This window comes from Gambusia affinis, linkage group LG07, assembly GCF_019740435.1.
Source record: "Gambusia affinis linkage group LG07, SWU_Gaff_1.0, whole genome shotgun sequence".
NCBI classification, from domain to species: Eukaryota; Metazoa; Chordata; class Actinopteri; order Cyprinodontiformes; family Poeciliidae; genus Gambusia; species Gambusia affinis.
The window spans coordinates 10198227-10223297 of NC_057874.1; the positions used below are offsets into that span (position 1 = coordinate 10198227).

Sequence of the window (25071 nt, forward strand, 5' to 3'; positions counted from 1 at the left end):
GCTTTTCTCAGTTTTGTTTTTTTTCTCTCTTAATAACCCAAATTATTGTTGTTAATGTTTAACTGTGTAACTTTACAAAGCGCGTAGCGGGCTAAGACACAGGGAGCAAATTCCCCATCGAAAGTTTAGAAGACACTGATTACTTGTTCAAGAAACAAATGAAATATAAATTTAGGATGTTCAGATTAAGACTCAAAACTCACATTTTAAAATAGTATACTCTCTGTAATTGCATTGTTCCTTCTTACTGAAGGAAGCACAATATCAAACAGCCGTATTAAAAAAAATACAAAACAAGGATGAAGCAAAAACAGAAACATCTTAATACTGACAGTAAAACAAGAATCTCACCTATATTTTTGCCCTTAGGTTTATGATTTCCCGCTTTTTCTGTAATGTCCACCACTTTATAATTAGAAGTGACACTTGAAGACACTAAATCAGAGATGAGATCAAATTCATATTTTAATCAAATGTTTACCAGATCACATCTGCTTTTCACAGACATCTTAAGAAAATATGTTTCTTTCTCTTTTTAAAAAATAAACTGTGTTCTTTGGTCTATCAAATGTCCTATTAAAAACATTTATGTTTAAATACAGGTCAAATAATGCGTGGTTTTTCCAATTAAATACAAAATATAAAGATCTATAAAGCATGACATGGTGTTATATTCAGAATTGTGGCTCTATTCACAACCTGCCTCTGAATAGTAAAGTGTGTATTTTTCATTCATCCCCAAATAAACCACTATTTATCGATGTCAGGGTGTTACACCTCCAAGATCTAGAGGTTCAGGGGCAGCAACATAAAAATGTCCAGAGAACAAGGAATAATATATTATGGTGATTTATTACAAAAGAAAAAAAAAAGGAGGTTTCACAGAACCAAGACACAATAAAATTCAACCCAAATAATACAGGAGAGAAGAAAAATAAAACAATGAGAACTAACAAACTAAAGAATATTAAGTGTAAGTGGAATTACAAAGTGTCCAAACAGGTCAAGTCAAAGTAAACTCAAATATCCAGGAACTCTTATTTTGAAGGTGCGTTCCAGTAACAGCTTTCTTGTATCCAGTAAGTCTGAAGCCAACTAATAATAAAGTCATGAACAGGTTTTTCTCCCTGTATGGGATGTGTAGCCTCCAAATAATTGCTCAAAATATATTTTTTAAACTTAAAATCACACAAGAACTGACCCTTCAAGGAAACTATCAGTCTGCAAATTGAGAAAAATTCACAAATTTATACAAAAATAGGTATTAAAATGTTTAATACAACGTTTTTCTTTCATGTCTTTATGCAATATAGTTTGCCTTTTTCCTTTAAAGTGTTTTAACTTCTGCTAAATCTAATAACTTCTGTTCAGATAAAATCCAACACACAAAAAAAGGAAAATGTCGATTTGAGTTATAATGTACTTAATTGTGAAGCTTAAAATAAGAATAAAACATTATGAAATAAAAGATGAACAGGAGCTACGCAGCCAATGAAGATGAACAATGTGAATTTTCTGACACCGTTTTTTTTCCATTTCACTTCTTTGACTTTTTCACCTCTGTGAAGTTTCAGAAAAGCTCTCAGGAAAACCGCCCACTATGCAGCGACTCGCACGTCGGCCACAGCATCACAAGAATATATATAGAATATATATAGAATATATATATATATACCAGGTAAAAGTGTGAAAGTTTGTTAGACTCACAGCAAAGCTTTGGGTTTAAAATTCAATTCATCTCTGCTCTTTGTGCTGACTGTCGAGTTCAAAATATGTACAAGGTTATTCTGTGTTTTTCAAAAACATTTGTATCCTAAACACTTTGGCTGAAATCACATTTTTTGGTGAATTTCATGTGTTTCTCTTAAATGTAAAGGAACAATAACACAGCAGTGTTTGGTCTGATCCAGGGCAGCGAAGCGTCCAGACAGCAGGTGAGTCGGTCGGTCCACCGGTGTGATCAGAACCACTTGGACCTGAACTGTGGAGACGATGGTGGATTCCTGGAGCTCACTCCCTCCCCAAACAACACTTTGTCAACTTTGGATTACCTCCATTATATTACAGCCTTTGAATTTTTTTTAAATCTTGTAAATCTTGTAAAACCTCCGGCTTGTTTGACAGTGAGGTCGACGCTTTATCCACTGTAGTTCTGATTAAACTTTTAACTAGAGCCAAACACACCTGATGTGTGCAGCATCCACAGAAACAGTTTTCACAAATTATTTAAATTAAAAAGATAAACTTTGTGAAAAAAAATTAATAGTGAGCCAACATAAATCACAGAATTAAATCTACTTGTTAAGTTTGAGAAGAGAGGGTAAAATAAGATGTTTTTCTCTGATCTCCTGGGTTGAATATCCAAATCTTTAACATGTTCTGTTTGTTCATCGGGTTTCTGTAACAAAAGGCTTTTTCAGAACATCACATCACCACAAAATAGTGCAGTGTTATATAGGAGACCTAATGATTATCTTCGGGGAATTAGTTTTTTCTCCATGAAGATGTGTTTCAGTGATTCTGCAGGAGGCAGTACTCTCCGTCATCCCTGGTTGATGGAGGAGGTAAATCAGGGATGGTGCAGTACATGTGATAGACGTCAGACTGGAAAATAAAAACAGCAGCAATGAGAACTCCTTACATTTATAACATTTCCTGCCAAGATTAACAAATGACTTTTCTGGAGAAACGTCTCGTACATCTTTAGGTTTTCCGGTGGCAGGTTTCCCAGGACCTGAAAAATAAGGAAGAATAATATTTTTTTTGTGTGAATCCATTACTTCTGCAAATTTAGACAGTATAAATTACATATATTTACTTCAAGATCAGCCATTGGATGAATGTATTAAATATTTTTTAAATGTCACTAAGAAGTAATAATAATAATCACATATTTAGTGTATTTGTCTCAAAAGGCTTAAAAGAAAAGTCACAAACATTTCTGGTTAACGTTTACATATACTTTAAAAATCAAACCTTAGAGTTTATTTTCCATTTAGGAATCGTTTTATTGCTGATCTATTTTCAAATAAATTTCAAGTGGGTGTAAAAGTTAATAAACTCACCTGCAGGACGATCAGCAGCAGGTCCAGATGTGATGACGCTGTAAACGCCGTCTTTATCTAGTGGCAACTTTAAATATGAGGAAAAGGGAAAATGAAGAGAAAATAATCCAAACAAGATAATACTCATCATAAAATATATTTTATCTACCATCTCTGTTTTATCAGTCATTTTCATCCACACACTCTGATCTGCAACATAAATTAAATATAATTTATTGTATAAGAATAACAAACATTGGTGTTTCAGTACCCTGCAAATATATCATCACCTTTAAGGTTGACTTGTTTTCTGTGGAAAGATTAACAAAAACAGGTTTATTTAGTCAGTGTGTGCTTTATGTTCAGCATTTCAGCAAAAACAAAGTATAAAACCTTCTGATTTCTGAGATTAAATTTGAATTAAAGATAAAATAATTTACAAATTTAAAGAAAAGAAAAAGGACAGCCACAAATAAAACCAAACAAATCTTCACGTCTTGAAGCAATATTGTGAAGGCCCAAAGGCAGATAAACTAATAACTTTATTTTTCTCTGAATTATCATTAAATGACATCATAACCCCCATCAGGGTAAACAATTTGCATTAATAGAAATGATTACTATTGTAATTTTTATATAAATGATGGGATCTCCTGCTTAATAAACCATAATTTTACCTATAATATATGTTACCAAATTACATCATAGGTAAAAATTAAAAAAAATCTGAAAACAAAGCTGGTAGATTTGTCAGAGTAGTTTGACTTTTAGCTCTGTAACCTCTAAGGACGATAAAGTCCAAACAATATGTTGAGAAAAAATGACAGAAGGATGCAGTCAAGACAAACGCGTGGTGCTCAGTGCGTAAAAAAGAGGAAAAAAAGTAACGCAAGTTTCTAATTTAACTCAAAGTTCAATTTCAGGCTGAATCTTGTTTTTGATTCAGCCATCAGGTGGACATTAACATCAGTCACCAGATGGCTACTGGTTTGAAATGGATGTGTAGAAATCTGTATATAGACGGGAGGCTGAATTAATCTCACTCTACTAAAGCAGCTGGTGGTTCCATGAGTTACAGAAAGGACCTTTATTCCCACTGCCCCCCAAAATGTCTGTATGTTAATCACTTAAATACAATATTCAAAGTTTCATTTAAACAACATGCATGAAACGTTTTATTAAATTTTACAGATTCATGCCCAGCTGTCAGTGAGCGTTCATTTATAAGAACCTGATGAGAACAAGAAAGTCTTACCTGTTGTGCAAACCTTTTCCTGAGAAACAACAAGCAGATTGAGTCAGATTATTTTGTTGTATTGTATTCACACTCTGACTCGTGGCTTTTCCTTATGTTTTCATGCTGCCATGCATCTCTAAATTAATATCTAAAACCTTTGTATTCACTGCATAAAACCAGAAACCTAACATTGCTTTAAATGGTTAGTTGACATTTAAAAATAACTTCTGAACAATATCCATCCTACTTCTAAGAATTCACAGTAGCCATAAATGGTCCGATTATCTTGAAAGTTACTTATAAACTCAGCAGAGTGTTCGTTTCTCACCAGTTCTTCTTTTGGCCGTGAGACATGCTGCCACCACCAGAATGGAGACCACAATCACTCCACCCACCACCGTTGCTACAATTATCAACATCCTCGTATCTGGTTTAAAGATCACAGGCAAGTTTCACTTCAGGTTTCTCACAAGAATCGCTGCGCTGCTGCAACACTCAACTAGATGCATTCACCCTTCATATCTCAAAAATCTGTTTTCCAAATCTGTCTTTTTTATGAATTACACAAGCAAAAATACTGTATGGATTTTAATTAATGGTACAAATTGAAAAAGAGTGTTGTTAGGACTTTAATGCACAGCAATGAATTCAGCTGAAACATTTGGAAACTTCATGATTCGTCTTTAGAATCTAGTGGTTAGTTTTTTAGGTCAACATTGACCACTTTAGTTTAAACATCTTGCTGCAGGAAAGACAATATCAGACAGCTGTAATTTAAAATACATGAAAGTTCAATAACAGACAATTAAAACATTGACAGTAAAACTGGAGGCTCACCTTTGAATATAAAAATCCCATTTGTCGTTTCTTGAGATGTGGAAGTAACAGTTGAAGAGGCTAAAACAAACACGAAATGAAATAAATGTTTTAGTGAAATATAGATAATGTTGGTTTTGTGCAAACGTTTTATGAATAGATATTTCTTTCTATTTTGTAACTTATTTGGTCAATCAAATGTCCTACTTAAAATAATTAAAGTACTTAACAATATAAACAGTTCTTACTTTCTTACATTAAATCAAGCTATACTTGTTCTGTTTTTGTTGAGAACATCAGACTTATTTCTAGTAAGTTAATAGCTATGTTAATATTTATATTGTTCTGACTAAATCCCAGAATAAAATAAAAAGTTTTTAGTTACTTTCATCAAATTCAAAGGTTTCATACAAAGAGAACCGTGGGCCGCTACAAGTCTTAATCATTCTTTACTACAATTTCCAGAGCTGAAAGCGCCACATTCATTTGTTCAAGAAATTAATAAACAGCTCATGAATATCCAGGCATCATGGAGTCCAAATACGAGACGAGTTTTGAGTTTTAGTGCAAAATGTGTGAGTTCTTGAGCATTTCCATCTTTTGATGCAGTTTCAGCTTCAATACTTTTGGCGTGTCTTTCTGCCAGCTTCGCAAGTTTGAACACTGAAACTCTCATTTATTCTTCATCGTTAAACTCAAACAGATTGAATAGAAAGCATCTGTGAAGAGATTATGTGAAGTAAAACTGTGAAGGTATGAAAGTAAATTTGTCCCAGGGACCAGTTAGCTCTGGTTTTGTCCCAGTGCATCATTAGAAAACAACATGGCCCCTGACCGTGTGGAGGCCACCTTCCTCCACACGGTGTCATATTCACTACTTGGTTTGTAGTAAACTGCAAACAGTGAATCCAGTTACTGTAGCCAAGGCCATTGGTCACATTATATTTTATTTAGGGGCATTAGTGTATTGGAGTGTATTGGGGACTAAATAGAAATGCACAGTCATGTATTGTTTTCCTTCATCTCCACAGTTCTGGACCATTTTGTGTTGATATTATTTATTTCAGAAAACGATTCTTGTCAAAGTAAAATGCAACAAAGAAAAAAATTAAATTACAAAAAGCATGTTTTTATACATATTTCCAGAATATAGCCTGAATTTTATTTCTGATTAATGCAATAATAGATTTTCCTACCTGCTGTGGAAGTGGTCTGACTCTTTGTCGGCTCTGTGGCACCAAAACATAAAAAAAACATGAAACTATCACAATGTTCTGAGTCACTGCTGTTATATTCACCTCATACCTGTGGTGGAAACTGTGACAGTTGTTGGAGGGACAGATTCTAACGGGGAAATAAAAGGAAGTTGATTTGTGAAACTGGTAGATCAAAACTTATCTCAACTCATTTTCAAGAAACATGAAAAGTGCTGAAGATGATTGAAAATAAGTGTTGATAGATTATAGGTAGAATAATTTTCAAACATTGAGCTAACCTGAGAAGTAAGAACAAAATAAAATAATATGATCGTAATAAGACAGTTTTCTAAACAAATAACAGTTTTCTTTCAACATGTGTCATCTTTACCCTGGATGGGCGACTCAGTGTTCAACGAACCTTCAGTCTTCGTAGATCTTGTTGGTATTTTGCTGATCTCAGTTAATTTTCCTTCCACATGACCTAAAATTAGAAAACAAATCTTCAGTCAGTCAAATAAATAAATAAAAGTTACATTTTTCAGATTAGAACACAATAAACCCCATTAAAGTAGATGAATATTTTCACAATATAGTCTCAGTGTTACGGCTGATTATTACACATTAGTACATTTTCCTACCTGACTTGGTAGAAGTGGAAATAGTGGAGATACTTGTTGTCAGCTTCGTTGTACCTAGAAATAAAATAAAAAATCCACAATGTTCTGGGTCTCTGCTGTTATTCTGACATTTTTCACATACCTGTGGTAAAAACTGTGACAGTTCTTTGGGTGACGGATTCTGTTGAGGAAATAAAGAGAAGTTGACATCATACATAAACCAGCAATCTTTCTGCTTTCATCCAAACTACATTTAGCTTTAAACAATCAGAGTAACCAGACTAGTCCAGAGTAAATAATCTGGTGGATTTTCATAAGATTTTTCTAAAGTATATTTCATCTTTACCCTGGACGGTCAAAACAGCGTTCGAAGAGCCTTTGGTCTTCGTTGATCTTGTTGGTGTTGAACTGATCTCAGTTAAATCTCCTTCCACAACACCTACAATTAGAAAACAGATTTTATCAAGTGCAGCTAAATGGTGAATTTTTATGATACAGCTCATTCAAGGATTATGTGGATTTCTTGTAGAGATTATATGTGAATAATAAAATAATTTTTTTTTTCTCACTGTCTGAAGTAAATCAGACCAAACTTCTCCTGTTTTAGGTCAGCACTGTGTTTCAGGTGTAATTTTAAATTACATTCATTGTTGTGCCTTCAATTAAATTAAATATGTTCAGTAACCAATTAAAAGTTTCCAAAGACATGACATCATCATCTGAATTCCCCTCATTGTTTAAAGAGAGAGTAATCATTCTGTGTATAAACCTATGATTTAATAAATAAATGTCTGACATTCATTATTGTGACATTTAACAAATCTAAATAATTTTATGAACAGCTGTCAGAAAAATACCCCAGTTTGTGATCAGGGTTCACTATTTCAGCAGTCTGTTAAAAATCAATAAGGATACAGGAACGATTCAAGGAGCAAAACTAAAACATTTGAGGTTTGGATTCGTCTCCAGAACCATCACATCTCAGTCTAATCCAGAATCTGTGGGACATTTTGATCTAACAAGTTGGATCCTGGAGGCTCAACCTCACATCTTACAGGAATTAAATTATCGACTGCTTACATCTTTGTGCCACACACAACATCACGCCTTTGATGGCCCAGATAAGTCCATAACTTCATTAAAAACAACAGGGATTTATGAAAATATATATATATATTAGAATATTTACTGTAATCATGTTTGACTCACCAGTGAATCTGTATGGATCACTACGAGGTGACAAAGATTTCCCATCTCTTTCCAATTTATAATCACAGCTGACCTCCTTCTGTTTAACCAATCGTAGACGTATCAACAACTCATTTTCTTCAATTTCACCCGAGCAGAACCACTGGTTGGTTCTTGTTTTGGTTTTTAATATTGTTCTTGTTGCTGCTGGATGACTTGATTCTCCAAAGTACAGATTACATTTTGTATCAGGTTTCACAGATCCAGGCAGAGAGCAGATGAAGGCAGCAGCTTGACCCTCACGATAGTTTACATCCAGTTGTGGCTTAAGACCTAAAGAAGAAATAATTGGTGTCAACAGGCAAAGTAAAATAATTGATATGTTGTGTCATTGAAATAGAGTTCATGATTTGATTCCAGTTATAAAATCACAGAGCTAACCTTTTCCTGTTTAGTTTTGATAAGTTATTTATTAATTAAGCTAAACTTGAACCTGTCCAAGAAGGAAGCAGCGACTTACTTATAGTAATAAAGGATGTTTCACTGTGGGGAGATGGAGAAATTACAGATTCATATTTTACAGTATAATAACATCTCACTTCAACCACAGAGGGTAAACTTTTCTTTGCCATCAACAGCAGCTCAGTTCCTGTAAACGTCTTTATGCAGGGAAAAAGTGTCTGAGTTCCTCTATTCACATAGAAACGACACTCATGCACAGAAACATGAACTGGAGCCTGACAGCTTAATGTGACTGAATCTGTGTCTTTGATTAATGGTGAATCCACTGTTAGTTTAGCCTGACGAAGAGCTGAAATAAAAACAAAGGATCAAATGTTTAGTTATATGGATAATGTGAAATTATTTATTAATCTGTAATAAAATGAAACATGTTGGATTCACAAGAACTGAAACGAGCATAAAAATAGATAAATAAATTAAAGCATAGCAGCAATTTAAATAGTCAAGCACAAACAGAGTAATCTCAACATAACATGTCCAAAAGAGAGTGTGGATCTTTTAAAAGGAGGATTTTTATTAAACCTTGTTTAAGATATTTCATCATTTAAAAAAGTAATAACAAAGCTGGACATAAGAAACATCAAAAACTGACCTTGTACTTGCAACTCTTGAAAGGAACCTGTTTGAAAGAAAGTTTAATAAAATACTTACTTGCAGAAATTGAAAGACTGTAAACTTACACTGAACTGGGACGTTTTAAAGTCAAAATAAAAAAGAACAATTTGTACAAATATTTTCATTTGCAAACCGCAGTATAATCTACACAATGTGCATGTCTATATTTATTAGTAGAAACTCATGTTGATGTTGAGAGAATGTAGGAAAATGAACTTACCCAAAAGAACAATAAAAACTAGACATCCTATCATGGTGAAACCAACGTAAACTGATCAAAACCCTGCAGAGAAGATAAAGTCTGACTGTATGGAGCTCAGAGTCTTATTCTGTTCACTACTTGCAGGAAAACCACAGAGAGCATCAGCATGACTCAACGGTACAACCCACAATCACACACAACTTGTCCGACCTTTAATAACTTCCAGCGTGTTTGATTAAGTCTAAATGTTCAGGGTCTCTTATGTTTCCTTACATTTTGTACAAAGTGTCCTCACTTTTACTTTCTTAATGTATTTCTCATCTACAGTTTCTCTGTTTCATCTTCTTCAAAGTTAGCATTGTTCCTGAGTTTAACTGAGAGATAACCACCTCCCACGTTGCCATGGTGACCATGCATGTTCACAGTCTGCTGTAATTAACCCCACTGTAACCCCAAACACAACTACACCGGTGGAGAAAGAAGGCTGACTTTTGTTTGTTATTTTCATTAAGGCTGACTTGATTATTAAAACACATTTCTTATTCAAATTATTTATACATCAAACCTGGGTTGAATGTAGCATTTTAATTTTAGTAATACGTTTTTCAATGCATGAAGTAATGTTAAGGTCAGAGTCCTGCCTTAAATATGAGAGAGGATCAGTAGAGGGAGCTGAAGATTAGGGTGATGGCAAGGAGGCGTTCTGGTCACAAAGACTAATCATTAATACAGCGGTAGGAACATTCAAGGAGATCAATAATTGTTCCAGTAACAAAAAGTTTTCTGTTGATTCATGAGTATGAAAGAAATTATTTCCAACACAACATTTTCAATAAGTAATTATAAACGGATTTTTACTTGTTCAAAGTTTCTGCTCATTTTATTTTACTTTCTAATAATTTTAGGAACGTCTGACTCTTCAGAAGTAATGTTTTAATTTAGTAGGATTCATTTTAAATCAGGCAGTAGTTTGTGTAATTTGAGGGTATTATTGTAGCTTTCAACCTGCTGCTTTCAGAAGTCAACCAGCTAGTAGAGTCCATCAGAGTGTAAAATATCATCTGAGAATAAATTCAGCTTTTCCATAAATATCTGAGGTTTATTATAAATCATTAGTAAACAAACGGCATAATGGAGACCAAGGAAGTCGGCCGATAGGTGAAGGAGAATCTGTATTGTCTGGAAATGGAAAGAGTGCAGCATGACACAGCGGTCCAAAACTGATGCTGGAAAAGAAGCACATTACTCAGATAAGGCTCATAATGACTCTGGATGAGCTGCAGTTACCAACAGCTCAGTTAGAGAAACATTACAACACGATAACTATGAATTGTTCACTCCACAAGTCAGACTTACACAGAACAACAGCAAGAAGAAAACCTGAAATATTTTCTCTTCAATTTTACCACAGTAAGGCCAGGAAACGCAGCAACATGTAGGTAAAAGGTCCAATTGGACCTTTTTCAGCCAACATGCAACATGTTTTGTGTGAAAGGAAACTACCACTGAACAGCACCTTGCCACTTCCTTCTGTGGTGGTGGCAGCATCATTATGTGGGGATGTTTTCTCTTCACCTGAGAAATGGAAACCAGTGAGAGTTGATGAAAAGATAAGTGAAGCTAAATCAAGATCAAGAAAATAAACCCAGTAGAGGCGTCAAAAGGTTTGAGACTAGGGTGAAGGTTCATCTTCCACCTAAACACACAACCAGAACTGCAAAAGAAAGTTTTACAATTAATCAAGTTAATGTGTTAAAACAGCCTAGTTAAAGTCTGGACTTAAATCCAGCTAAGAATCTGTGGCAAGACTGAAAACATACAAGAAGTTCAGAAGTAGCAATAAGAATGTTTTGTTCTTCAGACAATTCCCCAAAAACATGTCAAATTAAAACTGTCTATATTTTTATTTCAGAATTTTATTTACAAAACATTTTGAAAGTCATGTATCATTTTCATCATGTGCTACTGTGTTCTCCGTTATTACAGAAAATACACCGACATTTGTGGTGGTAAAATGAAACAATGTGAAAAAACATTTAAGGGATATAAATATTTTTAGCAAGGTACTGGAACTAGTTTGTTTCATGATCTTGGAAAGTTAACTTACCGCGAAGCAGAAAAGGTTTAAATAGAGAGAAATCCAGTTAACAGTCAATACAAAGTCCTGTAAAATGACATTGTTTCATTAAATTAATTCTCCAGGGGGAAAAAAAGACTGACATTTGTTTCGGCTTTAAACCTCTTTAGGTTTTTTACTGAGATCATTTGTCGTATTTCAACAGAGGAAATTTCTCATCTACCATCTCCAATCATTGATCAATTTTTCTTTAACACCAAGGATTTAGACCGTGTGAGTAAAAATGCATCACCTTGTAGTCAATTTGTTCATTTCTATCTCTACATCAGCCTCATGAAATGCTTACAAGACTCATGAAGATCATTACTGAGCTAAAACGTTATTTAAAGCTGAAAGAAATTAGCAGATAGCTGTAAATTAAACAAAGTGAAAATAATTTGAATGCAAGATTAAAAAAAAAAAACAACAGTTGTTTTTGAAGTGCTGCATTCATGGCGTCTCACAGCTGATGTATCATCACTCTGTAAAAATAAAACACAGTTAGCATTAACTTTCAATTTTAAAAAATCCCATTTATTGCCTTACTAGTTAGAGAAAGATTTTTTTATTCATCAAATTATGGCTGGTTGTGTTTGATCCGCTCAGTTGTTCACATTTTCTGTTTAAAATGTGCACACGTTGTCATGGTGACGCTTTCTGACCTGCTCAGTCTGAAAACGATGTAAATGGATCTAATTTCCTTTGCAGTAACAACAAATCCTGAATGTCAAATCTTGTTTCAGTTAGAATAAATACAGTTTTAGAAAAAACTCACCAAGTATCAGTTTTGTAATCAGAATAGGAAACAGTGGTGTAGGTTTCCTCACAATCAGCCTGCAGATGGTCAAACATTGTGTTAAACAAAATGGAGTAATAGTAGTTTTAATCCACTACAGAACAAGCACACGAGTTCAGTGGTATAAAAACAGATAATCAATAACTCACCATAATCATCCCAGCCGCTGCAATGAAACTAAAACACAATTTAAAGTTAGAAGAGTTTGTTTTTGTTATACAAGGAAAATCTCTACATGAAAATATATTTCTGAAATAATGTTTTATTTGTTCTGATAAATCTGATATTTTATTTGTGTTTAATCCTGGTCTTTGCTAATAAATGAAACCAACTTTATTAATCCTTTAGGACTTACAGCTCTGACAACTAAAATTAAGATTCTGACTAATTCTGCTCATTTTTTGCAAAGTTTTATTTGACACATTTGTTTTCTGTTAAATCATTGATTGTTCACTACTGCTCAAATTTATGAAAAAATTTAAGCTTTTCAGCTTCACATGTTTTCAGATTGTATGGATTTTATTATAATGTCCAAATAACTTGAGACATCAGCAAATGTATATTTACCATTTGTCAGAGCAGGTAAATAAGCTTCTAACATTTTTTATAGTAATTTGTATCGCATATTACTCTATAAGAAAAAAAGAAAAAAAATCTCCCTGCAATAATGTCACACAGCACACTAGGTAGCAAAATAAGGACATTTTAGCAAAACGTCTTTATCTTAATACATTTTTAAATTAAATTAAACAGTGGTGTAGGTTGGTGTAGGTATATTTGAACAATGTGAAACAATATTAAGAAATCAGATATTTTTATTACGACAAAATAAATGCTGAAAAGAGAGAAATCAAAGCAAAAATCTTCCCTGTACTAACAAAAACCCATAGCAGCATAGTTAAATTTAAATAAATATACTTTTTCTCACCTCCTGGATTTCTGTTTCTCTGTAAGCAAGGAAAAGAAACAAAATTAACCTACTTGTATTAAAATAGCATTATTAGTTAATGACTTCTGGAATATTTTCTATAATCATGACAAGATTATAGTCAAATGTAAATAAAAAAAAGTTAATACAGCTAAATAGTAATGTAATTCTCACCCGTTTTGCAGAGACTGAAGAGAAATGTTGCTGCACACAAGACGCCACCCACAGCCAGTCCTGATCCAATGCTCCATAAAAGCATCTCAGCAGAGGGAGACGGAGCTGCTGTCCAGTTTCTACCTGCTGCTACAGAGAAGTTTGGTATAATTACCACAACGTTAAGAGAAACACTTGAGATACTATTTGTCAGCTCTGCTATAGTTAAACAAAAAATATGCATTACAATATTCTGGGTTAATGTTAACGTTTTGCCATATTTCACCGTACCTGTAGTGAAAACTGTCATGGTTGTTTGGGTGAATGATTCTGACAATGAGAAAAATTAAATAAGGAAAAGGTTTTACTTTTTATTTCAATGATCTCTATAAACTCTTAAGTAATATTTTGTGTTAAAGTTATTTCTCTTATTCCCACTGTGGCATTGACCTTGGAGTGAACTCCTTCGAGAGGAAAGAAACCAGTCTCTTTACTAGACTGGTTACTCCTGCAGCCACGATGCTGGGATGCTGAGATTATGATCGCAATAAGACAGTTTTCTAAACAAATAACAGTTTTCTTTCAACATGTGTCATCTTTACCCTGGATGGGCGACTCAGTGCTCAAAGAACCTTCGGTCTTCATAGATCTTGTTGGTATTTTGCTGATCTCAGTTAATTCTCCTTCCACATGACCTAAAATTAGAAAATAGATCTTCAGTGACTCAACTAAATAAATAAATAAAAGTTACACCAGACAGACGAGGATTTTTTAGCACAGACTGGTAAAGGGAACAAAAGATTATTTCTTAATTTCTGCACCTGCTGGTCAACAGGATATTTTAGACAGAAAGTAAACATTTGTTGATTTTATCTCAATACGACTGAAGCTAAAAGTGCAACACCTTAAATGTTTATTTGTTCATTAATCTAATGAATAATTTCTATACTGTACTTATTCGCACAGCTATTTTTTTTAGATATATTCTGTGTTTTGTTTTTTTGTTATTTTACTCCAGTTTACATTAAATTGCAGAGAAAAAATGGTTCTCTGTCTTTTTATAAATTATGCAATCTTTAAAGTAAAAATCACATCACATTTGCATTTTTCTGATTAAAACACAATAAACCCCATTAAAGTAGATGAATATTTTCACAATATAGTCTCAGTGTTATGGCTGATTATCACACATTAGTACATTTTCCTACCTGACTTGGTAGAAGTGGAAATAGTGGAGATACTCGTTGTCAGCTTCGTTGTACCTAGAAATAATATAAAAAATCCACAATGTTCTGGGTCTCTGCTGTTATTCTGACATATTTCACATACCTGTGGTAAAAACTGTGACAGTTCTTTGGGTGACGGATTCTGTTGAGGAAATAAAGAGAAGTTGACATCATACATAAACCAGCAATCGTTTATCTTTACTAGACTGTTTACTCCTGCTGAAAACTAAAACACTGGGATGCTGATATTATAACCTCAGTAGAGAAAGAAAGACAACAACATTTTTCTAAAGTATATTTCATCTTTACTCTGGACGGGCAAAACAGCGTTCGAAGAGCCTTTGGTCTTGGTTGATCTTGTTGGTGTTGAACTGATCTCAGTTAAATCTCCTTCCACAATACCTACAATTAGAAAACAGATTTTATCAGTTTCAAGTGCAGCTAAATTATGAATTTTTATACCATTTTCATGAAACTGATTAAAATGAGCTTATGCTTACTTTGGGATTTTTTCACATTTCATTGAAAGGTAATTTGTATTTGTCATGTAGTTTATAAATAAATGATAAATATTACTGGATTCACCAATCAGGAACAACATTATTATCATCAACGAGAAATACAAAACAAAACTTTTTTTTTTTCATTATTGCAGCTATTGGTCAGAGGGATGCATTAGGCAAGAAGTGTACATTTATCCCTGAAACTTGATTTATTGAAAGCTGCTAAAATGGGCAGAAATTGTTATGGCTGCACCTCCAAAGCTGCAGCTTTTGTTTTCCAGGGTTAGAGAGGCCAGCCTCAATTTCAAGTGAAGAAGGAGGATGTTTGATTTGGTCTAATCAAACAGATGAGTTACTGTAGCTCAAATTATTGTGGAAATTAATGCTGTTTCTGATAGGAAGCTGTCACAAAATTACATCAGTTTATTGTGGCAGCACACTATTTTAGCACCCTGCTAAAAATCTAAAAAGATAAAAGGATGTTACAGGAGAAACAGAACAAGATTGAAAAGACATTTTCATTCAGTTTCAAGTGGAGCTAAAGGATGTCTCCAAATCCATCACATCTCAGTCTAATCCAGAATCTGTGGGACATTTTGATCTAACAAGTTGGATCCTGGAGGCTCAACCTCACATCTTACAGGATTTAAATTATCGACTGCTTACATATTTGTGCCACACACAACATTACGCCTTTGATGGCCCAGAGAAGTCCATAACTTAATTAAAAACAACAGGGATTTATGAAAATATATATATATATTAGAATATTTACTGTAATCATGTTTGACTCACCAGTGAATCTGTATGGATCACTACGAGGTGACAAAGATTTCCCATCTCTTTCCAATTTATAATCACAGCTGACCTCCTTCTGTTTAACCAATCGTAGACGTCTCAACAACTCATTTTCTTCAATTTGAGTCAAGCAGTGCCACTGGTTGGTTCTTGTTTTGGTTTTTGATATTGTTCTTGTTGCTGCTGGATGACTTGATTCTCCAAAATACAGATTACATTTTGTATCAGGTTTCACAGATCCAGGCAGAGAGCAGATGAAGAAAGCAGGTTGACCCTCACGATAGTTTACATCCAGTTGTGGTTTCAGACCTAAAGAAGAAATAATTGGTGTCAACAGGCAAAGTAAAATATGTTATATGTTGTGTCATTGAAATAGAGTTCATGATTCAATTCCAGCTATAAAATCACAGAGCTAACCTTTTCCTGTTTAGTTTTGATAAGTTTTTTATTAATTGAGCTAAACTAGAACCTGTCCAAGAAGGAAGCAGCGACTTACTTATAGTAATAAAGGATGTTTCACTGTGGGGAGATGGAGAAATTACAGATTCATATTTTACAGTATAATAACATCTCACTTCAACCACAGAGGGTAAACTTTTCTTTGCCATCAACAGCAGCTCAGTTCCTGTAAACGTCTTTATGCAGGGAAAAAGTGTCTGAGTTCCTCTATTCACATAGAAACGACACTCATGCACAGAAACATGAACTGGAGCCTGACAGCTTAATGTGACTGAATCTGTGTCTTTGATTAATGATGAATCCACTGTTAGTTTAGCCTGATGAAGAGCTGAAATAAAAACAAAGGATCAAATGTTTAGTTACTATACAGATAATAAGACATTTTCCTATGAGAAATTATTCTTTAATCTGTAATAAAATGAAACATGTTGGATTCACGAGAACTGAAACAAGCATAAAAATAGATAAATAAATTAAAGCATAGCAGCAATTTAAATAGTCAAGCACAAACAGAGTAATCTCAACATAACATGTCCAAAAGAGAGTGTGGATCTTTTAAAAGGAGGATTTTTATTAAACCTTGTTTAAGATATTTCATCATTTAAAAAAGTAATAACAGAGCTGAACATAAGAAACATCAAAAACTGACCTTGTCCTTGCAACTCTTGAAAGGAACCTGTTTGAAAGAAAGTTTAATAAAATACTTACTTGCAGAAATTGAAAGACTGTAAACTTACACTGAACTGGGACGTTTTAAAGTCAGAATAAAAAAGAACAATTTGTACAAATATTTTCATTTGCAAACTGCAGCATAATCTACAAAACAAAGGCTTCCAGCCCATATGACCCAATCAAATTACATGTTGTGCATGTCTATATTTATCAGTAGAAACTCATGTTGATGTTGAGAGAATGTAGGAAAATGAACTTACCCAAAAGAACAATAAAAACTAGACATCCTATCATGGTGGAACCAACGTAAACTGATCAAAACCCTGCAGAGAAGATAAAGTCTGACTGCATGTGTTACGGCTACTCTGGCGTCTTAACAAGCCTCCAAAATTTCTCATCGCCAGAGTAGTCCTCAGGAGGAGGTCTCCGACTCGTCAAAACCAAAAAGCACTCGCGGAGATTGCTTCTTGTCGAAAGATATCAAACCTTCTTTTAATCAAAAATAGTCTCCGAGTTGACTTATAATAAGTAAAGTTTATTTGACGGTAAAGAAACCATTCCACTCCCCACTCCTCGATCAAACAACCAGAACACCCCAGCTGCTGCCCGCCTGCCAATTATAGAAGTAGGCTGGCTGACAAGGAGGAGGGCCCAAGCACAAAACACAAACAAACAACAATAAATCCACCACTCAGCCGCAACATCAATACATCAACAAAAACAAATTCATCCAACCCTTTACAGGCTCCAACAGCATGGAGCTCAGAGTCTTATTTTGTTCACTACTTGCAGGAAAACCACAGAGAGCATCAGCATGACTCAACGGTACAACCCACAATCACACACAACTTGTCCAACCTTTAATAACTTCCAGCGTGTTTGATTAAGTCTAAATGTTCAGAGTCTCTTATGTTTCCTTACATTTTGTACAAAGTGTACTCACTTTTACTTTCTTAATGTATTTCTCATCTACAGTTTCTCTGTTTCATCTTCTTCAAAGTTAGCATTGTTCCTGAGTTTAACTGAGATATAACCACCTCCCACGTTGCCATGGTGACCATGCATGTTCACAGTCTGCTGTAATTAACCCCACTGTTACCCCAAACACAACTACACCGGTGGAGAAAGAAGGCTGACTTTTGTTTGTTATTTTCATTAAGGCTGACTTGATTATTAAAACACATTTCTTATTCAATTATTTATACATCAAACCTGGGTTGAATGTAGCGTTTTAATTTTAGTAATACATTTTTAATGCATAAAGTAATGTTAAGGCCATAGTCCTGCCTCAAATATGAGAGAGGATCAGTAGAGGGAGCTGAAGATTAGGGTGATGGCAAGGAGGCGTTCTGGTCACAAAGACTAATCATTAATACAGCGGTGGGAACATTCAAGGAGATCAATAATTGTTCCAGTAACAAAAAGTTTTCTGTTGATTCATGAGTATGAAAGAAATTATTTCCTACACAACATTTTCAATAAGTAATTATAAACGGATTTTTACTTGTTCAAAGTTTCTGCTCATTTTATTTTACTTTCTAATAATTTTAGGAACGTCTGACTCTTCAGAAATAATGTTTTAATTTAGTAGGATTCATTTTAAATCAGGCAGTAATTTGTGTAATTTGAGGGTATTATTGTAGCTTTCAACCTGCTGCTTTCAGAAGTCAACCAGCTAGTAGAGTCCATCAGAGTGTAAAATATCATCTGAGAATAAATTCAGCTTTTCCATAAATATCTGAGGTTTATTATAAATCATTAGTAAACAAACGGCATAATGGAGACCAAGGAACTCGGCCGATAGGTGAAGGAGAATCTGTATTGTCTGGAAATGGAAAGAGTGCAGCATGACACAGCGGTCCAAAACTGATGCTGGAAAAGAAGCACATTACTCAGATAAGGCTCATAATGACTCTGGATGAGCTGCAGTTACCAACAGCTCGGTTAGAGAAACATTGCAACACGATAACTATGAATTGTTCACTCCACAAGTCAGACTTACACAGAACAGCAAGAAGAAAACCTGAAATATTTTCTCTTCAATTTTACCACAGTAAGGCCAGGAAACGCAGCAACATGTAGGTAAAAGGTCCAATTGGACCTTTTTTAGCCAACATGCAACATGTTTTGTGTGAAAGAAAACTACCACTGAACAGCACCTTGCCACTTCCTTCTGTGGTGGTGGCAGCATCTTTATGTGGGGATGTTTTCTCTTCACCTGAGAAATGGAAACCAGTGAGAGTTGATGAAAAGATAAGTGAAGCTAAATCAAGATCAAGAAAACAAACCCAGTAGAGGCGTCAAAAGGTTTGAGACTAGGGTGAAGGTTCATCTTCCACCTAAACACACAACCAGAACTGCAAAGGAAAGTTTTACAATGAATCAAGTTAATGTGTTAAAACAGCCTAGTTAAAGTCTGGACTTAAATCCAGCTAAGAATCTGTGGCAAGACTGAAAACATACAAGAAGTTCAGAAGTAGCAATAAGAAAGTTTTGTTCTTCAGACAATTCCCCAAAAACATGTCAAATTAAAACTGTCTATATTTTTATTTCAGATTATTATTTACAAAACATTTTGAAAGTCATGTATCATTTTCATCATGTGTTACTGTGTTCTCCGTTATTACAGAAAATACACAGATATTTGTGGTGGTAAAATGAAACAATGTGAAAAAACATTTAAGGTTATAAATATTTTTAGCAAGGTACTGGAACTAGTTTGTTTCATGATCTTGGAAAGTTAACTTGCCGCGAAGCAGAAAAGGTTTAAATAGAGAGAAATCCAGTTAACAGTCAATACAAAGTCCTGTAAAATGACATTGTTTCATTAAATTAATTCTCCAGGGGGAAAAATAGACTGACATTTGTTTCGGCTTTAAACCTCTTTAGATTTTTTACTGAGATCATTTGTCGTATTTCAACAGAGGAAATTTCTCATCTACCATCTCCAACCATTGATAAATTTTTCTTTAACACCAAGGATTTAGACCGTGTGAGTAAAAATGCATCACCTTGTAGTCAATTTGTTCATTTCTATCTCTGTATCAGCCTCATGAAATGCTTACAAGACTCATGAAGATCATTACTGAGCTAAAACGTTATTTAAAGCTGAAAGACATTAGCAGATAGCTGTAAATTAAACAGAGTGAAAATAATTTGAATGTAAGATTTAAAAAAAAAAAATCACAGTAAGACAGTTTTCTAAACAAATAACAGTTTTCTTTCAACATGTGTCATCATTACCCTGGATGGGCGACTCAGTGCTCAACGAACCTTCGGTCTTCATAGATCTTGTTGGTATTTTGCTGATCTCAGTTAAATCTCCTTCCACAATACCTAAAATTAGAAAACAGATTTTATCAGTTTCAAGTGCAGCTAAATTATGAATTTTTATACCATTTTCATGAAACTGATTAAAATGCGCTTCTGCTTACTTCAGGATTTTTTCACATTTCATTGAAAGGTAATTTGTATTTGTCATGTAGTTTATAAATAAATGATAAATATTACTGGATTCACCAATCAGGAACAACATTATTATCATCAACGAGAAATACAAAACAAAACTTTTTTTTTTTCATTATTGCAGCTATTGGTCAGAGGGATGCATTAGGCAAGAAGTGTACATTTATCCCTGAAACTTGATTTATTGAAAGCTGCTAAAATGGGCAGAAATTGTTATGGCTGCACCTCCAAAGCTGCAGCTTTTGTTTTTCAGGTTTAGAGAGGCCAGCCTCAATTTCAAGTGAAGAAGGAGGATGTTTGATTTGGTCTAATCAAACAGATGAGTTACTGTAGCTCAAATTATTGTGGAAATTAATGCTGTTTCTGATAGGAAGCTGTCACAAAATTACATCAGTTTATTGTGGCGGTACACTATTTTAGCACCCTGCTAAAAATCTTAAAGGATAAAAGGATGTTACAGGAGAAACAGAACAAGATTGAAAAGACATTTTCATTCAGTTTCAAGTGGAGCTAAAGGATGTCTCCAAATCCATCACATCTCAGTCTAATCCAGAATCTGTGGGACATTTTGATCTAACAAGTTGGATCCTGGAGGCTCAACCTCGCATATTACAGGATTTAAATTATCGACTGCTTACATCTTTGTGCCACACACAACATTACAACTTTGATGGCCCAGAGAAGTCCATAACTTAATTAAAAACAACAGGGATTCATGAAAAAAAAAATATATATATATATATATCACCTATGTCAGAGTCAAGGCCCGCGGGCCACATCCGGCCCGCGAGAAGATTTTCTACGGCCCCTGGGATGATCCTGATTTGCCCCCGGTCCGCAGGAAATTTACGAAGGCTTGGGCCGGTCCGCTGCAGTAGACCAAATGCGTCATTTAAAAAAATCTCAATGAACATTCGATCAGTCCGGCCCTCGGCTTGTAGCTAAATTTTTTATTTGGCCCTCCGTCCATTTGACTTTGACACCCCTGATATATACCCCTGATATATATATATATATATATTAGAATATTTACTATATTCATGTTTGACTCACCAGTGAATCTGTATGGATCACTACGAGGTGACAAAGATTTCCCATCTCTTTCCAATTTATAATCACAGCTGACCTCCTTCTGTTTAGCCAATCGTAGACGTCTCAACAACTCATTTTCTTCAATTTGAGTCAAGCAGTGCCACTGGTTGGTTTTTGTTTTGGTTTTTAATATTGTTCTTGTTGCTGCTGGACGACTTGATTCTCCAAAGTACAGATTACATTTTGTATCAGGTTTCACAGATCCAGGCAGAGAGCAGGAGAAGAAAGCAGCTTGACCCTCACGATAGTTTACAATTATTTGTGGTTTCAGACCTAAAGAAGAAATAATTGATGTCAACAGGCAAAGTAAAATAATTTATATGTTGTGTCATTGAAATAGAGTTCATGATTTGATTCCAGTTATAAAATCACAGAGCTAACCTTTTCCTGTTTAGTTTTGATAAGTTTTCTATTAATTGAGCTAAACTAGAACCTGTCCAAGAAGGAAGCAGCGACTTACTTATAGTAATAAAGGATGTTTCACTGTGGGGAGATGGAGAAATTACAGATTCATATTTTACAGTATAATAACATCTCACTTCAACCACAGAGGGTAAACTTTTCTTTGCCATCAACAGCAGTTCAGTTCCTGTAAACGTCTTTATGCAGGGAAAAAGTGTCTGAGTTCCTCCATTCACATAGAAACGACACTCATGCACAGAAACATGAACTGGAGCCTGACAGCTTAATGTGACTGAATCTGTGTCTTTAATTGATGGTGAATCCACTGTTAGTTTAGCCTGACGAAGAGCTGAAATAAAAACAAAGGATCAAATGTTTAGTTACAATACAGATAATAAGACATTTTCCTATGAGAAATAATTTATTAATCTGTAATAAAGGGAAACATGTTGGATCAGACTTAACCATTCACTTTGGACATGAGACAAACAGAAACAACAGTTGTTGAAAAATGTTATAACAATATTAAGGGAAAATTACATGAGTGTAAATGTGTTTTTAACCAAAGTATGCTTAAGATTCTCAGCTAGTTCAGTTTTACATTGTGCTAAATATCAGGCAGTAATATAGTATTTTATCAATCTTAGGTGACAGAAATCAGAAACTTACCTTGTACTTGCAACTCATCAAAAGCACCTGTAAACAACATGTTGTTTTTTCAATTTATATAAACTGAATTATAATTGAATGTAAAATTTTAGTCAGAAAAAGTTATAATTCATGTAAATAGTTTCGATTCAAAATTGTAATTCCTCGTCAGATTAAACTACTGAACTGAGCCTTACAGGCAGTGACAAAACAAATAGTTGTTTTAAAATATTAAACCGTTTCATCAGTAGTGATTTGCAGTCATGTTGAATAAAAACAATTAACTTACCCAACAGGATGAGAAAAACCAGGAGTCCCATCATGATGCAGACAGTCACCGTTCATAACCTGTGAGAGAAGCTAATGACCGTCTGCATACAGATGGGTGTAAGCATCTCCTCGCTACTTGCAGGAAAACCACAGAGAGTATCAGAATGGACCTTACCAAGCTCCTCCCACAACCGACCCACGTGACCGCAAGTCTCACAAGCAAAGCCTCGTAGCGCGTTGTTTCTATGTAAACATGACTCCATTAGTGCATCATTTCTACCGGATTTTCACAATATATCATCTACTACAATAGACAGAGGAACTAACAAGTTCATGTCATCATCAAAGATAAATACATAGCTACTTAACAAAGATAAATACATTTCACAACGCTATTTTCTACTGCGGGGTGTCAAACTCATTTTCCTTCGGTCGGTTGTGACAAAGTTTATTGATAAACTCTTAAAATATGAATAAATACATTTCTCTGCATTCAGTAAGTACTTCTTAGAAAATAAATCATAACTGAGCATCGTTTCACATTATTCAGTCCATCCGGGATTTCGGGATTGTTTTTGTGATACTTTTTCAGTCAAAATTATAGAATTTGTGATGCTGATTTAGAAGAAATTTCGCAATATTTGCATTTATGTTCGACTTTAAATGTGACTTTTTCTTACTCGCCATGTCATTCACGACATAAACATCAAGTAAGGCGGAAGCATTTTATTCAAGTGTGATCAAGTGACAATATTAAAACTAGAACTGCTCTGTCAAAAAAATAAACATTTTATTTACATTTAAATAAAATAAGACAAACTAAAATAACAAAACAATTCAAACAATTTTAAGAGAAAAATACAGTGACGAGACATAATTATGGCAAGCAAAACACATTTTGAATCTCTGGCTGTATAAATGTTATTGAACCTTGGTTTCATTTCACAGAAGGTGTTAATAGGAAATCTATTGTTACAATTTTCTGTTAGCAGAGTCTAAAGTGTGGTCAAACCACACTTTAGACCACTTTGTTTAAGCCTTTCAAAACTAGTATATCTAGTATACAGTGAAAATATATCTACAGAAAAAAAACAAAAATTACGCCAGCTGCAATATCAGTATGCAATGAATACAACTCTAAAAGAAACAATAGTTTAGTCTGAGCTTTTTCCACATAAAGGCTGTTTAATTTGGTTTGTACATTGTTATGGCCCGAGGCCTTGTGAGCTGTGTTAGGTGTCCTGGCCTGTGCCTGACCTTTTAGCTCCTTCTCTGTGCAGGTCATGGTGCCGTGGATCCAGAGAACAGAGGAATCGTATCTCTGTTCTCTCCTTCCGGTCTCTTTTTCCTCTCCTCCTGACACGTCACTCTGTGCTGCTCTCCTGCTGGGCCTTGTCTCATAGTGTAAGCTGGAGTTTATTTTTATTTTCACATCTCATCACTTATACACAAAACACATCCAACCATTTGCGTTACGACTCTGAATCCAATGCTTACATTCCCTTTTGTTAACCGTATACTTTATCCTTAACAAATGTTCCTTTTCTGCATTTTCACTTGTGATATGGCCTCCAGTTTTTGTTATGGCCCTGAGCCAGTCATAACATATAGTCAGACTTTTATTCTATTAACTTTACACAGAAATCTGTTGTTTGAGATTCATTCAATCACATCAAAACGTCCCCTGCCGTTTGCTGTTTTTACTTTTGGTTTCAAATGCTCATTTATAATCCAAGTACAGTTAGTAGGCTACGTAACAGCGTAAGTGCTTTTATATAATGTAACAGCACTTACAACGTGGTCGGATTGTAAGAACTTATCAAAAAAATATTCAGAGCTGGAAATCAAGAGGGATTCCAAATTTTCTGAAATGGTTAAATTACCAACAGAAATGGAGTAAGTCCAAGAAGTGCGCACCATTTTAAGCCCAGCATGAAAACCGGTGTATTCCTAAACGGCTCGTCATGCGAGCACACTGACATTGCCTGTTTTGATTCAGATAAAACAGAGGCTCTCCAGCATGCGACTGAAAGACACACTACTTGTTTTAGTGCTTAAGGTTCTCCAGTAATCATAATGTATCTGCTAAACTTAATGCTGCTA

At 34.5% G+C, this 25071-nt stretch overlaps 1 protein-coding gene across 2 annotated transcripts; it reads right to left on the reverse strand.

The window, feature by feature from the left end:
* Positions 1–849: 849 nt before the first annotated feature.
* On the reverse strand, positions 850–24783 carry LOC122834480. Of its 2 annotated transcripts, none has more exons than XM_044122962.1 (18): positions 24226–24783; positions 22720–22746; positions 8622–8912; positions 8123–8434; positions 7260–7352; positions 7056–7094; positions 6935–6988; positions 6685–6777; positions 6403–6441; positions 6294–6326; positions 5119–5178; positions 4610–4708; positions 4300–4318; positions 3335–3354; positions 3214–3254; positions 3066–3132; positions 2700–2734; positions 850–2604 (listed from the first exon to the last, which is right to left on the reverse strand). In XM_044122962.1, the coding sequence occupies exons 1-18, from the start codon at positions 24251–24253 to the stop codon at positions 2512–2514; spliced, it is 1443 nt and encodes a 480-aa protein (XP_043978897.1). In that variant the 5' UTR covers positions 24254–24783; the 3' UTR covers positions 850–2511. The 2 variants fall into 2 exon arrangements, with proteins under 2 accessions (XP_043978897.1, XP_043978895.1); XM_044122960.1 differs by lacking the exons at positions 22720–22746; positions 24226–24783 and adding exons at positions 9216–9242; positions 9459–9537.
* Positions 24784–25071: the final 288 nt, after the last annotated feature.

Coding starts and splice junctions, on each gene's coding strand:
- LOC122834480 (XM_044122960.1), bottom strand. CDS start 9,492: ATGATAGGATGTCTAGTTTTTATTGTTCTTTTGG. Junction 8,435..8,621: donor AACATCCTTTATTACTATAA/GTAAGTCGCTGC, acceptor TTTCTTCTTTAG/GTCTTAAGCCACAACTGGAT. Junction 7,095..7,259: donor CGCTGTTTTGACCGTCCAGG/GTAAAGATGAAA, acceptor TTTCCTCAACAG/AATCCGTCACCCAAAGAACT.